At 53.5% G+C, this 15657-nt stretch overlaps 1 protein-coding gene across 1 annotated transcript in view; it reads left to right on the forward strand.

The window, feature by feature from the left end:
- The first annotated feature begins 228 nt into the window (after positions 1–228).
- The window catches only part of PKP3 (plakophilin 3), a 33251-nt gene continuing 17822 nt past the window's right edge, over positions 229–15657 (forward strand). Inside the window, exon 1 of the mRNA XM_077819863.1 lies at positions 229–454. Within this exon, the coding sequence (XP_077675989.1) occupies positions 229–454 (226 nt within the window). The remainder of the gene's footprint in view (positions 455–15657) is intronic.

Below are 15657 nucleotides of genomic sequence, written 5' to 3' on the forward strand. Positions count from 1 at the left end.
GGAGTGGTGTGGGCCGGGGGCACCCAGTGCCGTCTCCTCAGAGCAGCTCAGACTGACTCCCCAGCCAGGACCTGCAGACCCTCAGCTCCCTGGTGTCTCAGCTTGGCCCTGGGCTCAGACGGACAGAGGAAGTGGAACTGGTGTTAGCAACAGTGGGACCCTTCCCTGGCAGAGCCAGGGCCCTGGGACAGACCGAGCCACGCTCCCCGCCTGGCCGGGACAGAAGCCATGCAGGAGAATAACTTCTTCCTGTCGGCTTTGCAGCCGGAGGCCGGTGTGTGCTCCCTGGCACTGCCCTCGGACCAGCAGCTGGACAGGAAGAGCAAGGAGGCGCCCGACGCGGAGCTGCTGAAGAGCGCCCGGGTGCAGGAGCAAGTCCGCATGAGGATGCTGCAGAAGAGCGGCTCTGTTCCCAGGACCAATGGACCTAGGCTTGACTACGTCGAGGTCAAAGGTAAGGGGTGGGGGGCGTGATGGGCTTCACAGGCGAGGATGTGCTGCCCTCCAAAGCTAGCTATGCCAAGGGGCCTCTCGAGGGACTGCTGGCTTTGGGGGCAGGGCTCCAGCCCCTCTCATCTGTCACCTCTGCTGGGGATGGGATTATACAGGGGGTGGGGACTGGGAGGCAGGCCTAGCTCTGCTCTGTGACAGCAGGTGAGTCACTTTGCTACCCTGTGCCTCTGTTTCCCCATCTATACCATAGGGATAATGATTGTTCCCTGCCCTCGGGGGTGGGGGGCTGCGGGAGGTTCAGCTGGCCAACGTCTGTGACTCGCACTGAGCTCCTGAGTGGGAAGGTGCTGCTCTCCTTGCTGTGTTAATGGGAGCTCTGCCTCCGAGACAGGTGATCTGGCCTTCCCGCGCTGGCCTGGCGGCTGTTTTTTGTGCCATACATTTGCTCTCTCGCTACGGGTTTGTGCAGCAGGTTTAATGGGGGAGCCCACACTAGGTGCAGGGAGCTCGAACTTGGGGGCATCTCCCTGGGGAAATGGGGGGGGGCAGAACCTGTCAGGGCTCCCACCAGGGCCCTAGAGGCCAAGGAATGGGTCCATGTGGGGCAGACTGGGCAGGACGGGGGTGAACCGTCCCCCACTGTCTGAGGGGACCAGCTCACCCTGTGGATATCACCAGCACAAGAGAAAGTCACCAAGCCGGGGGCTCCCACCTGTTGTTGGCTCCTTCCCTGAGGAGTCCAGCCCGGGCTTTCCAGCACGCCCTGTTTGTGGCATGGCTGGGAGCGCCAGCGTCTCTTGTTTTGCAACAGCCGCTCCCCTGGTTGCGTGCTAGGGCTGGCCCCCCCCCCACCCCGCCTGCTGGGGGGCGGGGGGGGGGGCTCAGGCTGCCCGCCCCCGATCCCAGCCCCGCCCCCTTTCCTTGTCTCTTTCCGCGGCGGCACGAGGAGGGGGCAAGGGCCCGGCGTGTGTTTATCTTTCCCATGCTCTGCCAGGGAGCGGGGCTGGGGGGGACACTTCTCAGCCAGGCCTGGGAGCCCTCCCGGCGTTCGTTCTCCAGGGCTGGGGATTGGTTGGGTTTGGGGGTTGTTTTTTTTTTTTTTGCAAACGTTTAACATGTAATGGTTTTCCCCACGGAGGACATCCCCCCCCCCCGGCCCCCCGGCCCCCCGGCCGGTCCATGGAAGACACAGCCCTGGCTCTGGCAGCGGATCTCCGCTCCAGAGTCCCCCGAGCTTCCTATGAGCCTCTCCACCCATCTGGAGACAAGCCCACGTGCCTGCCCGGAGCGACCCCCCGTCCACCCCCGAGGCTCTGTAGCCCGCAAGCCAGGTGCTCCCTGGGCACGTTTGTACCGCTTGCTAGGATGTCTGGATTTGGGGCCCGGACTGTAAGCTGGGGGTGGGGAGAGGATGCTCCCCCCCCCGACCAGCTGCAAAGGAGCTATGCCAGTAGGCATGATCCAGCAGATGTCAGCAGGGATCAGGACTGTGGCAGGTTTCAAATACTGGCTTGGGGGAGACCTGTGTTTACTTGCCCTGGCATTGCACGGGTGCCCCTGAGCTAGCGGAGTCCCCGCTCACTCCGTGCGTCTAGCTCATCAGCTCCCCATGGACTGTTCCCGGGGTGCTGCTCCCATGCCCCCAGCGAAGGGTCTCACGTACTAGCCGATCTCTGACCCTGGTGCACGATCCCTAACTCCCCCCAGTCATGGTCCCTACGGCACCCGGCAGACTAGACGTGGGATGACAGATCCAAGAGGTTTCTGTCTATTATGGATGTGTGACACTGAAGCGTTTAGTAGCTATTTCATTTAATAACACCATGTTTAGAGAGTGTGTGTTCAAGGGGCTGGAGGAAACTGGCCTCCCGTCCTTCCAGACCCTTGTGCCTTTCTCCTCTGGGGAGGATGGCTTGTTACAGCCCAGGACTGTAAGTGGGGAGGCCTGGGACAGACCCCAGCAGTCATTCACACTAGTGCAAGGTGGGTGTAAAAAGCTACCCCCTCAGAATCAGAGAGTGTCATGCTCACTGCCCACTGGTGCAGGCCAGTGGTGGCTCAGGTCCATTGGGTCTCATCCAGGCTCTGCCACAGATTTCCTGTGTGACCTAGGGAAGTTCCTTAGCCTCGCTGTGCATTGATTCCCCACCTGTCTAATGCGGATTGCCTCCCAGGGGCGGTGGTGTTTATTATGTGTGTTGTGGTAGCCCCCAGGAGACCACCTCGTGGACCAGGGCCCCATTGTAGGTGTTGCACAACCCTCTATCAGGCTGACTTGATTAATGCCTGTGACGTGCTCTGAGGCTGCTGGGTGGGGAAGGCAGTAGAGAAAGGCAAAGGGTGTATCTCCCCGAACTGCCAGGATCTGAGCGCCAGCAGCTGAGCAGTTCCCACAGGCACCTGGAGCTCCCTTTGTGGCTTCTCCTTCCTTTGATCTCTTTTTGTCCCACACCCTGCTCTGGAATTTTGTCCTAGCCCATGAGCTGCTTTCCTGCATTCTCTGAAACTGCCTGCCTCTGCTCACAGAAAGAGACTATTGCCCCTAATCTCGCTACTGTGACTAGCGCCATGCAGCAGGTATCCCCTAGGGGCTTGAGCTCCCTGACTCCAGGCTGAGACACAAAGGCCTTATTCTTAAACTTTCCCCCTGTTATCATGACCAAGGAGAGCAGGCCAGGAGATGTGTGATTCCTGCTGGCCAGTGGCACAGATTAGGTGAAAGGCACGTTTTCAGTGCCGTGCCACCGCCTTCCTGCAGCCAGAATGCTTCCCCCAGCTCCTTCCTGGCACCGGGGCAAGCACCACAGCCTGCCTGCCCGCCCCTCCAGGTGGCTGCCCAACAGAACCATTAGGCTGCCTCCTCTCTGATTTGTTGACACCGAGTCTGCAGCTGGGGGTGAAACAGACCGAGGGGTGGGGTGGGCCTAGGGTCACCAGACAGCAAATGTGAAAAATCAGGACAGGGGGTGGGGGGTAATAGGAGCCTATATAAGAAAAAGACCCAAAAACCAGGACTGTCCCTATAAAATCAGGACATCTGGTCACCCTAGGTGAGGCTGATGGACCAAAGCAGTTACTGAGCAGGTATAGGGGGAAGACTGGGAACAGGTACAGAGAAGGCCCCAGGTTGTTATGTTCTGTTTGTTTAATGTGGGGACAGGGAGCTAGAACAAAGGAAAGAACGAGCTGAAGAGAGGCCCAGAAAAGGCAGGCCGAGCAAAGAAAGAGATGCGGAGCTCCCCCGCGCCCGGGAGCACGCAGGAGAGCTGGGTGCCCAGCGAGGGCTGGCAGCTGGTGATCAGAAGAAATCAGAGCTTGTGGCCGGGCTGCATTCAGTTCAGCGAGGAAGTGTTGAGCGCGAGGAGGAAATCGCTGGCTTGGGTGGGATCCAGGGCAGCGTTTAATCTGTAATGAAAGAGGGGCCGGAGTCAAGGACTCTTTTTACATTCATAACTGATGCAACAAGCAGAAGTGCCAGGGCTGTGAACTGCCAGGCCCGGAGGTGCCGGGGCTGAGGCACAAATTAAGCACAGAGCTGGGGACATTGCTGGCGTCTGTGCGGGATTGAGGGGAGGCATGGAAATGCAGCTCTCCCTCCTCTGCCTCTCCTCTGAGGTGACAGCTCTTGCTACCTGCCTGCCCCTGCCGTAGGGGGAGCTCCCAGCCACAGAAACCCCCCAGAGTGGCTGTTTTGCATACCCAAAGCAGCACATAGATAGCCCTCCTGATTCTCCCTAGCCTGAAAGCCAAGTGTCATGTGTCCCAGCAAGGCAGGCAGTACAGCGACCTGCAGCCAGTGAAGTTACTGGGCATCACCCCCGGGATACCGACCTGTCCGATCAACGTTATCCACCTGTCTGGGCCCCAGCCCCGGCCTCCATCCTGCCATGGAATCCAGTCCCCGAGGCTGGGCTCTGGCATGGTGCTGGACATGCTACAGGCTCTGGGAGCCAGGCATCCCTGCCACGCCCCACCCTTCCCATTGCCACCCAAGACTGACAGAGCGGAGGTGGAGGGGAGCCAGTAGCCTGAGTGCATTCCAGCCCAGCCTGCCTCTCTGGCAGCAGGTCCCGGCTGTGTGTGTGTGTGGGGGGGACAGTGTGTGTGGAGGGGGTAGGGGATACAGGGACCCATTCTCCTCGCAGCAGCAGCATTATGCTGCCCCAAACTCCCTCACAACCTGGGGCGGTTCTCTTGGATTCCCTGCAGCCCTAACCTGGTCACCGCTTCCCTGGCAGCCTAACCCACTCGTGGGAGGGCTGAACTGGGTCCATGACATTGAAGGGCCTGATCCAAAGCACGTTGAGGGCAATTGGAAGACTCCCCTCAGGATTTCCCATGGTGGGCCAGGCCCTGATACAGAAGTGCTGCTTGGAGGGGGTGCTGGAGCTGGGACCGAGTGTGGGGAGCAGAAGGCAGGCCCCTGTGCACCCACCTCTTCTCCCTGGGTGTATTGTGTTCACTGAACTTTGTTGTACACTCAGGAGTTAACCTGCACTGCTGGCCGGGGGTGGGGGTGTGGCTGGGACAGTCAGATGAATGACAGGAGGCTGGGTCTGCCCAGAGAAGCAGCCACCTAGACAGGGAGGGAGCTGGGGAAGCTAGGAGGGGCAGGCAGGATTCCAGACAGTGAAGAGCAGTGAGTGTGAATCACGTGTAGCACTGTCTGTCCACCCCACACGGCAGGATTTGGAGTGAGAGGGAAGCACTAGACTGCAACTCCATGCCACCTGGTAGCAATGCCTCCTGTTCCAGTCCTGGGACCCACCCGACTCTGCATGTACCCCAGTCCTGACCTGCAGCCCCTCTGCCATCCCGGCCCTGGGACCCACCCAACTCTGCATGTACCCCAGTCCTGACCTGCAGCCCCTCTGCCATCCCGGCCCTGGGACCCACCCAACTCTGCATGTACCCCAGTCCTGACCTGCAGCCCCTCTGCCATCCCGGCCCTGGGACCCACCCAACTCTGCATGTTCCCTAGTCCTGATCTACAGCCCCCCTCCTATTTCAATGCTGCTCGCAACACCCCAAGCACTGCCCACGCATATCAACGCTAACCCTCTCCTGTTACTGTTCTGGGCTCTCTCCACTCTTCTCTGTTCCAAGGGGTGGCCCTTGAGCTGTGTTCAGAGGGTGGCATGTTCTCCCTATAGTGCAGGAATCTCCTTGCGTGGTGCGGATGCAGAGCCTGAGCCACACGCAGGCTTGCCAGGTGGGAGGTGTGAAGGCACCAGTCATGTTTAATCTCTAACAGTGGAGAAAAATGACACTGGGAAACAACGCAGGGCAAAAGTGGCCGGGGATGCCTGTTACCCCGGCTGGTGGGTGGCTGCCCTGAGAACTCTGGGCTCCCTGACATGTGGTGCCTGTCAGTCATGCATGTGCTCTGACTGGGGGTACGCGCTGTGGGCGTGTTCTCATTCCCCACAGGAAGTGGTGGAAGTCTGCTAGGTTAGTAGGATGATTTCTGTATTCCGAGTGTGTCCCAGCATCACGCACAGGGCTAAGGCAGGAGAAGGGCCCCGGGTGCTGGACACACGTGCCGATGTGGTCGCCCCATTTCAAAAAAGATATATTGGGATTGGAAAAAGTACAGAAAAGAGCAACAAAAATGATTAGGGTATGGAAGAGCTTCCATATGAGGAGAGATTAAGAAAACGGGGACTTTTCAGCTGGAAAAAGAGAGGTTTAAGGTGGGATATGATAGAGGTCTATACAATCATGACTGGTGTGGAGAAAGTAAATAAGGAAGTGTTATTTATTCCTCATAACAAGGACTAGGGGTCACCCAATGAAAAGAATAGGCAGCAGGTTTCGAACAAACAAAAGGAAGTATTTCTTCACACAGTGCACAGTCCCTGTGGAACTCCTTGCCAGAGGATGTTGTGAAGGCCAAGGCTATAACAGGGTTAAAAAAAGAACTGGATAAGTTAATGGAGAATAGGTCTACCAATGGCTATTAGCCAGGATGGGCAGGAATGGTGTCCCTAGCCTCTGTTTGCCAGAAGCTGGGAATGAGTGACCGGGGATGGATCACTTGGTGGTTACCTGTTCTGTTCATTCCCTCTGGAGCACCTGGCACTGGCCACTGTCAGAAGGCAGGATACTGGGCTAGATGGACTTTTGTTCTAATCCAGTATGGCCTCTCTTATGTTTCCAGTGCCAGGATTTCCACTCCCAGTTTCTAGGGGCAGCTGGGGCTCTATCTCCTGGCCTCAGGGTGCCTGTTTACCCACACAGAGCTGGGTCCCTGGCATTATCAGTTATTCTGTGTACTCACTGGTAAAGGAGAATGCCATCCATGCTGTCTCCATGGCAGTCCCGATGGTGCCCCACCTTCTCAGGCGCTAACTCATTCAGGCCTTTTCCCTCCTGCCCCAAACTCCAGCCACTAGCAAGTCAGCCGAGCAGGGCTAGTGCATGTCTCTCGGAGAGCCTGCCCTTAGAGTTATTTATGCCTCAGCAGAGCCTGGCTAGGGCCCAGCGCGGGGCTGTGATCGTCCTCACCAGCTGCCACTCATCAGGGTCTTCTTAGCACTGGCATGGCCCTCTGGCAGAGGCTCTTAGCTTATGGGTCAGGAACTCCTGAGGGGTCACCTGGCCAGCAGAGTTGCGGGGGAGACGGTCGTGAGCCTGCTCCCATCCCTTGTCTCTGCTCTGCTCTGAGATGGAGATTGGGCTGTAGGTGCTGGAAGTCCCCTCAGACATTTGTGCCAATTTACCGCAGGACCTGGTGCAAGGACCCTTGCTGTAGCCAGTCCCAGCCCAAAGTTAGGCCTCCTCTAACGAGCCAGGTCAGCCCCCTCCCGGCACTGCAGGATCACGCTGGGCAGATGTCTCTGGCATTGTCTCTCCTGGGGTTGTGTCTGTCAGTGCAGTGTGGCTGCTTCGGCTTTGTCTCCCTGTAGGCACAGGGATCTCTCCCATCCCACCTACAGTGGCTGGCCAGCAGGCCTGGGGATGGGGTTTGAGAGAGGCCAGCTACTGGGCTTCCTCCCTGATCACGCACTGGGGAGCTGGGGCAAGGGACAGGAATGTTGGTAAGTGGAACATCTCCTCACAGTCCTGCCCGCACGAGAGGAAGAGGCTGTGGAAAGCTCTGAGCTCCAATGGAGCCGTCCTACCCCACAGACAATAAGCCCCACACACAAGGGTTCCCAGGAGAGGCTCATCTGAGGTGGAGTGAGCTGTTCTACTGCCCCAGAGATCACTGCATGTGGCAGGGGTTCTGTGGCTTGTTTGATCCTGCCAGGGATTGGAGCGTGTGTGTTTCCATCTCCTCCTGCCAGATTCCACCAGGTTTTACTTTATCCTGACAGACACCTTGTCAAGGTTCCTTCCCCACTCTGAACTCTAGGGTACAGATGTGGGGACCTGCATGAAAAAACCCCTAAGCTTATTTTTACCAGCTTAGGTTAAACTTTCCCCAAGGTATAAACTATTTTACCTTTTGTCCCTGGACCTTATTGCTGCCACCACCAAACATCTAACAAAAGTAACAGGGAAAAAGCTCACTTGGAAATGTCTTTCCCCCCAAAATCCACCCAAGCCCTACACCCCCCTTCCTGGGGAAGGCTTGATAAAAATCCTCACCAATTTCCATAGGTGAACACAGACCCAAACCCTTGGATCTTAAGAACAATGAAAAAGCAATCAGGTTCTTAAAAGAAGAATTTTAATTGAAGAAAAGAAGTAAAAGAATCACCTCTGTAAGATCAGGATGGTAGATACCTTACAGGGTAATCAGATTCAAAACATAGAGAATCCTTCTAGGCAAAACCTTAAGTTACAAAAAGACACAAAAACAGGAATATCCATTCCATTCAGCACAACTTATTTTATCAGCCATTTAAACAAAACAGAATCTAACGCATATCTAACTAGATTGCTTATTAACTCTTTACAGGAGTTCTGACCTGCATTCCTGCTCTGGTCCTGGCAAAAGCAACACACAGACAGAGCGAACCCTTTGTTTTCCCCCCCCCTCCAGCTTTGAAAGTATCTTGTCTCCTCATTGGTTATTTTGGTTAGGTGCCAGTGAGGTTGTCTTAGCTTCTTAACCCTTTACAGGTGAAAGGGTTTTTCCTCTGGCCAGGAGGGATTTAAAGGTGTTTACCCTTCCCTTTATATTTATGACACACCTCCCAAATCACAGATCGGGTGAAACGCTGGCTGGGATTTCTTCCTGGAGCTCTAGGAGAAAACAGTGTTAATAAGACACATGCACCTCTAAATATACTACCAAGTATATAAAGACTAACAATAACATCTCAAGGACGATTTTAACCAGTATTCTTTCACAGGAGAGTGCATCAGCCACTTTGTTAGAAGCTCCTGAGATGTGTTGTATGTCGAAATCAAAATCTTGGAGAGCTAAACTCCACTGAATAAGTTTTTTGTTATTTCACTTGGCAGTATGAAGCCACTGTAGCGCAGCATGGTCGGTTTGCAGGTGGAAACACCGTTCCCAAATGTATGGGCGTAGCTTTTCCAGAGCGTAGACAATGGCGTAACATTCTTTTTCACTGACTGATCAGTTGCTTTCCCTCTCAGACAGTTTTTTGCTGAGAAACACTACAGGATGGAATTCTTGATCCGGTCCTTCCTGCATTAAAACTGCTCCCACGCCACGCTCGGACGCATCTGTGGTTACTAGGAACGGTTTGTCAAAGTCTGGAGCCCTTAGCATAGGGTCAGACATGAGTGTCGCTTTAAGCTGGTTAAAGGCCTGCTGACACTCTTCGGTCCACTGAACGGCATTGGGCTGTTTCTTTTTGGTTAGGTCTGTCAGTGGGGCAGCGATTTGGCTGTATTGCGGTACAAATCGCCTGTAATATCCGGCCAAGCCTAAGAAGGATTGGACCTGTTTCTTTGACTTTGGGACAGGCCACTTTTGGATAGCATCCACTTTGGCCTGTAGGGGGCTGATAGTTCCTTGACCCATCTGGTGTCCAAGGTAAGTCACTCTGTTTAGGCCTATTTGACACTTCTTCGCCTTAACAGTTAGTCCTGCCTCCTTTATGCGCTCAAAGACTTTTTGTAGGTGTTCCAGGTATTCTGTCCAGGAATCCAAAAATATGGCCACACCGTCAAGATAAGCGACTGCATATTCTCCTAATCCCGCTAGGAGACCATCTACAGGTCTTTGGAAGGTGGCGGGTGCATTCCACAGCCTGAAAGGGAGTACATTAAATTCATACAGCCCGACATGTGTGGTGAAGGCTGACCTTTCCTTGGCAGATTCATCTAGCGGTACCTGCCAGTACCCCTTGGTTAAGTCCAAGGTAGAGATGAACTGGGCCCGTCCCAGTTTCTCTAATAGTTCATCTGTGCGTGGCATTGGATAGTTGTCTGGGCGAGTTACAGCATTTAGCTAACGGTAGTCCACGCAAAAACGTATCTCCCCATCTGGTTTGGGAACTAGAACCACTGGAGATGCCCATGCACTGCCAGAGGGGCGGATTACACCCATCTGTAACATATCCTGGATCTCCCGTTCTATAGCAGTTTTAGCTTGAGGAGACACCTGGTAAGGTTGGGCTCTAATTGGGTGAGCATTACCTGTGTCAATGGAGTGGTATGCCCGTTCAGTCAGTCCTGGGGTGGCTGAGAACGTCAGCGCGTAGCTAGTGCACAGCTCCTGGATCTGCTGTCGCAGCATACGCCCAAGGGTCATGGAGAGGTTCGCCTCTTCCACGCCACCAGCACTTTTCCCTTTGTAGTAGACACCTTCAGGCCACGCAGCGTCATCTCCTCCCTGGGTGTAAACTGACAAACCTTTAATTCTTTGGAATGAAAGGGCTTTAGAGAATTAATATGGTACACCTTAGGCTTTCAGTTGGAGGTGGGGAATGCTATGAGATAATTAACAGCTCCCAGGCGCTCCTGGACCATGAATGGCCCTTCCCACGATGCTTCCATTTTATGGGCCTGGAGCACCTTTAAGACCATGACCTGGTCCCCTACTCTGAAGGAACACTCTCTGGCATGTTTATCATACCAGGCTTTTTGCTTTTTTTGAGCATCCTGTAGGTTTTCTTTAGCAAGGGCTAAAGAGGTTCGGAGGGTGTTTTGTAGGTTGGTTACAAAGTCCAGAATGTTAGTTCCTGGAGAAGGTGTAAACCCTTCTCATTGCTGCTTCACCAACTGTAATGGCCCCTTAACCTCACGGCCATATACAAGTTCAAATGGTGAAAACTCTAAACTGGGATGTGGTACAGCTCTGTAGGCAAAGAGCAACTGCTGCAACACTAGGTCCCAATCATTGGAGTGCTCATTTACGAATTTATGTATCATGGCCCCCAAAGTCCCATTAAATTTCTCCACCAGGCCATTTGTTTGATGATGGTAAGGGGTGGCAACCAAGTGATTCACCCCATGAGCTTCCCAAAGGCTTTCCATAGTTCCTGCCAGGAAGTTAGTTCCTGCATCTGTGAGGATGTCGGAGGGCCAACCTACCCTGGCAAAAATGTCTGCTAGTGCGTGGCACACACTTTTAGCCCTGGTGTTGCTTAGAGCTACTGCTTCTGGCCATCATGTGGCAAAATCCATGAAAGTCAGTATGTACTGCTTTCCTCTGGGTGTCTTTTTCGGAAAAGGACCCAGAATATCCCCATCATTGAGGTTCCATTTCAGCAAGTAGCTGTGGAGTGGCTGGAGAGGGGCTTAGACCTGGTCTTGGGGTTTTCCCACTCTTTGGCATACCTCACAAAACCGGACATAGGTAGAAATATCCTTGCCCATTCCCTCCCAATGGAATGACCTCCCCAAATGGTCTTTGGTCCTGTTCATCCCAGCATGGCCACTAGGATGATCGTGGGCTAAGCTCAAGATACTTAGTTGGAACTACCAACTGTCTCTGAGGATGCCAGTCTTCCTGGTGTCCACCAGAAAGATTTTCCTTGTATAAAAGTCCTCTTTCTACAATAAACCTGGATAGATTAGAAGAGCTGAGAGGCAGTGGGTTGCTCCGTGCCACCATCCACGCTCTCTGGAGGCTTTCATCTGCTTCCTGTTCGATCTGGAACTGTTCTCTTGATGCTGGAGACATCAGTTCTCATTGGATTGTGGACTGAGGCTTGGTCCCTCTGAAAGCGATGTAGGGGATGGGGCTGTTTCCATTGACTGTGAACCGTTCTCCGCTGGTGCACTATGTTGGGTTTCAGGCTCCGGTTGAGCCTCTTGTGTAGGGTTATGGGCTGCTGCTGGTTCAGGTTCGGTGGGGCCCTCTGGTGTTGGGGTTGCAAGTACTGGATTCAGTGCTGGCAATGGGTCTGGTGCTGGTTGTTCCGCCGGTTCCAGTTCTGGGACTGGCTCTGTCTGGGTCTCTGGGACTGGATCTACTACTGCTGTTGCAGACATTGGCCTGGGGTCCGGGTCCATCACCTCTGACCGGGTCCTGGTAGAAGTTTCCAGAACAGAGCTAGGCGTGACAGCAGGTTTAGCCTGGCTGTGGGTGACCATTCCCACCCTCTTGGCTAGCTTCACATGATTGTCCAAGTCTTCCCCCAACAGCATGGGGATGGGATAATCATCATAGACTGCAAAAGTCCACATTCCTTACCAGCCCTTGTACTGGACAGGCAACTTGGCTGTAGGCAAATTGAAAGAGTTGGACTTGAAGGGTTGAATTGTCACTTGGATCTCTGGGTCGATTAAATTTGGGTCCACAAAGGAAGCATGGATAGCCGGAACTTGTGCTCCGGTGTCCCTCCACGTGGTGACCTTTTTCCCGCCCACACTCACAGTTTCCCTCCGCTCCGAGGGTGTCTGGGAGGTATCTGGCCCTGAGGACCTCTAGTGTGATTCCGGTGCAATGAATTGTAATCTGTTGGGGTTCTTGGGGCAGTTGGCCTTTACATGCCCCGGCTCGTTACATTTAAAACATCGTCCAGCTGACGGGTCACTGGGGCGAGGTGGGTTGCTGGAGAACGGTGTGGCAGGACGATAAGGTGTCTGGAGTATTCCTTGGTATGTAGTTGGGGCCTTGGCCTTTTACTTTTTCTTTAATTAAAATTCTTCTGTTAAGAACCTGATCGCTTTTTCATTAGCTGTAATGAAACCCTTTGTTTCCCCCCACTCCAGCTTTGAAAGTATCTTGTCTCCTCATTGGTCATTTTGGTCAGGTGCCAGCAAGGTTATCCTAGCCTCTTAACCCTTTACAGGTGAAAGGGTTTTTTCCTCTGGCCAGGAGGGATTTAAAGGTGTTTACCCTTCCCTTTATATTTATGACACACTCAAAATGTGTGGGCTGATTCCCAGGGAACTGAGCATGCGGGAGAATTGTGTTTATACAAGGCAGCCTCTCGGGGCCTTACTGCTCCCAGGCTCCCTGCTGCTGAAGGGGCAAACACAGCCATGAGAATACTGGCAGGGCCCAGGCAGGGTCTTGACGGGCGGGTGGAGGAGCCCGCTGAGAAGGGCCTGGGCTCCAGCCCTTTGGTGACATGGACACGGTTGGGATAGTCACTGAAGTTGGCCAGGTTGTAACTGCTCCCATCAGCCCCTGGCTTTCCCAAGCAGTAGAACATCCACCTGGGGGAATGGAGCCAGGTGCTGTGCAGGCCCCCCCAGTGCTCTGCCAACGTACCCCAGTCCTGACCTGCAGCCTCCCCACTATCCCAGCCCTCTCCTGAGAGCTGCCGATTGTGCCAACGGCTGGGATGGTTTGTCCAGTCACAAAGCGAGGATTTTGCAGTGGGGAGAGGCAGGACTGACATGAAAATCAGTGTGGAAATGGCGGTAATCTTACAGAATGGCAGTAAATTGCATGATGCCTTTGGGAACCCAGTCCCACCTTCATTGCATCCATCCGCTTGTGTTTCAGCTGTCAATGAGTAAGCACCAAAGCTTGTCCCTTAAATGATCTCCAGTCACTTTCTTGCATGGATAGTGTCTTGGGTAAGTAAGTAAGTTGAGGACTAGCAATTATCCCGCTCAACCTGGAGTATGGTGAAAGAACGCTGGGCCCACCTCTCAGCGCTGGCACTGGGCATGGTTTCACTTCCTGGCCTGCATCTCCTCGGTTGCTAGAAAACACCTGAGAGCATTAAGTCAATAGAGAGACAAAGTGTGGGAGGTAATAGCTCTTATTGGACGAACCTCCGTTCGGGAGAGAGGCAAGCTTGTGAGCTACACCAAGCTCTGAGCGTCCACTAAAAGATATTACCCCACCCACCTGGTCTCTCTAATATCCTGGAACGGCTACCACTACATGGCAAACATTGTCAATAGGGCAAGTAGCACCATGTTCACCGGAGGGGGGGAGGGGAGAGAGTGTGGCTGCCAAACCAGACAGCAATCAAAGGAGAGGGAGCTTAGCTGTACGCTCCACATCGTCATCATTTCTCTCCATGGAGTGAATGAGACAGTTTGTCAACACAACACAACTCCCACTTAGCTAACCAAAGTGGCCGCATTTTGAAAGATGCTAGGCATGCAGAAATTCAGCTCTTGGCCACCCTGGACAACTTTCTGGCCCGCTGGCGAGCTAGTGGGGTGATGACATCAGAAAGGAAAGCTGATGGAGCTCTGGCTGTTCGGTGTTTGGAGAGCTGGCTTTCCTTAGGCAGTGCAGTTGTAGCCGTGTGGGGCCCAGGATATGAGCGAGACAAGGTGGGGGAGGTGATATCTTTGATTGGACCAACCACAGTTGGTGAGAGAGACCAGCTTTCAAGCCACACAGAGCTCTTTGTTTAGGCTGACTCTTCAGAGCTGGGCTGGGAGAGTGCCCACGGCACATCTCCGAGACCCCCGCCATGCCCTCCGTTCAAACTGGGACGACCACACTTGACATTCCTAATATTTCACACGGTTTTGTTTTGTTTTTTTAAAAGGAGGAAAAGTATCAGTTAAGAAAAGATCCTGTCAGGCCTTTATCCCTCAGAGAGGGACACACAGCACAGACGCAGGTGCTCTTTCCTTGCAGGTCACTCTTAAATGTCCTCCTTTTGGGGTCTCCACAAATCCCACATCTCGCTTCCTCAGCTCAAGCCTCCTGGTAGCGAGAGCGAGGCTCCCCCCACCTGCGGCATCAGCCTGAGCTAACCCAGCGTTGGCTAAACTGGGAAGGCTTTCTTGGCAACCACCAGGGCTAGAATTGTGCGAGGGCCTGGTTCTCCCCGCACTGACCCCAGAGCAAACCAGGGAGATCTCCTGCGGCATCAGGGAGAAGAGAAACTGCCGCCTTCAGTTACCTTTAAATGGCAGCTTAGATGCTACAGACACCCCCAGCTGCTCTTATCTCTGCTGTTGATTTTGTAACAGGGACAAATATTGGCCATGCGTCAAACTGAAGCTGGCTGAACCCAGCTGGGTCTCAGTGCAGGTCTTCCATGGCGAACTAATCGCTCACCAGCCTCTCCGCCGCACTGCTCTCCACTCACCCACCAGACTCCTCCCTTCAGATCTCCAGGACTCATGCCAGCGGTTGCCTTCTAAAGGCCCTTTGGACCTAAGGCCGCTTCTAAATGGGCTCGGTCTTAACAAGAGCAAGTGTGGCTGGGAAAGGAGGTGGGGAGACCAGATGGGAAGGGGAGTGTTTGGTTTCCCGGTAAGCCGTTCAGCATAAACAAGGTGTCAAGGTTCCTTCCCCACTCTGAACTCTAGGGTACAGATGTGGGGACCTGCATGAAAACCTCCTAAACTTACTTTTACCAGCTTAGGTTAAAACTTCCCCAAGGTACAAACTATTTTACCCTTTTGCCCCTGGACTTCCACTGCCACCACCAAACTTTATCTGGGTTCCTGAAAAAACATAGTTTGGACACGTCTTTCCCCCCAAAATCCTCCCAACCCTTGCACCCCACTTCCTGGGGAAGGTTTGGTAAAAATCCTCTCCAATTTGCATAGGTGACCACAGACCCAAACCCTTGGATCTTAGAACAATGAAAAAGCATTCAGCTTCCTTACAAGAAGACTTTTAATAGAAGTAAAAAAGAATCACCTCTGTAAAATCAGGATGGTGAATACCTTACAGGGTAATTAGATTCAAAACATAGAGAATCCCTCTAGGCAAAACCTTAAGTTACAAAAAAGACACACAGACAGGAATATTCATTCTATTCAGCACAGCTATTTTCTCAGCCATTTAAAGAAATCATAATCTAACACTTACCTAGCTAGATTACTTACTAAGTTCTAAGACTCCATTCCTGTTCTTCCCCCAGCAAAAGCATCACACAGACAGACACAGACCCTTTGTTT

Source organism: Eretmochelys imbricata, chromosome 6 (assembly GCF_965152235.1).
Source record: "Eretmochelys imbricata isolate rEreImb1 chromosome 6, rEreImb1.hap1, whole genome shotgun sequence".
Classification (NCBI taxonomy): Eukaryota; Metazoa; Chordata; order Testudines; family Cheloniidae; genus Eretmochelys; species Eretmochelys imbricata.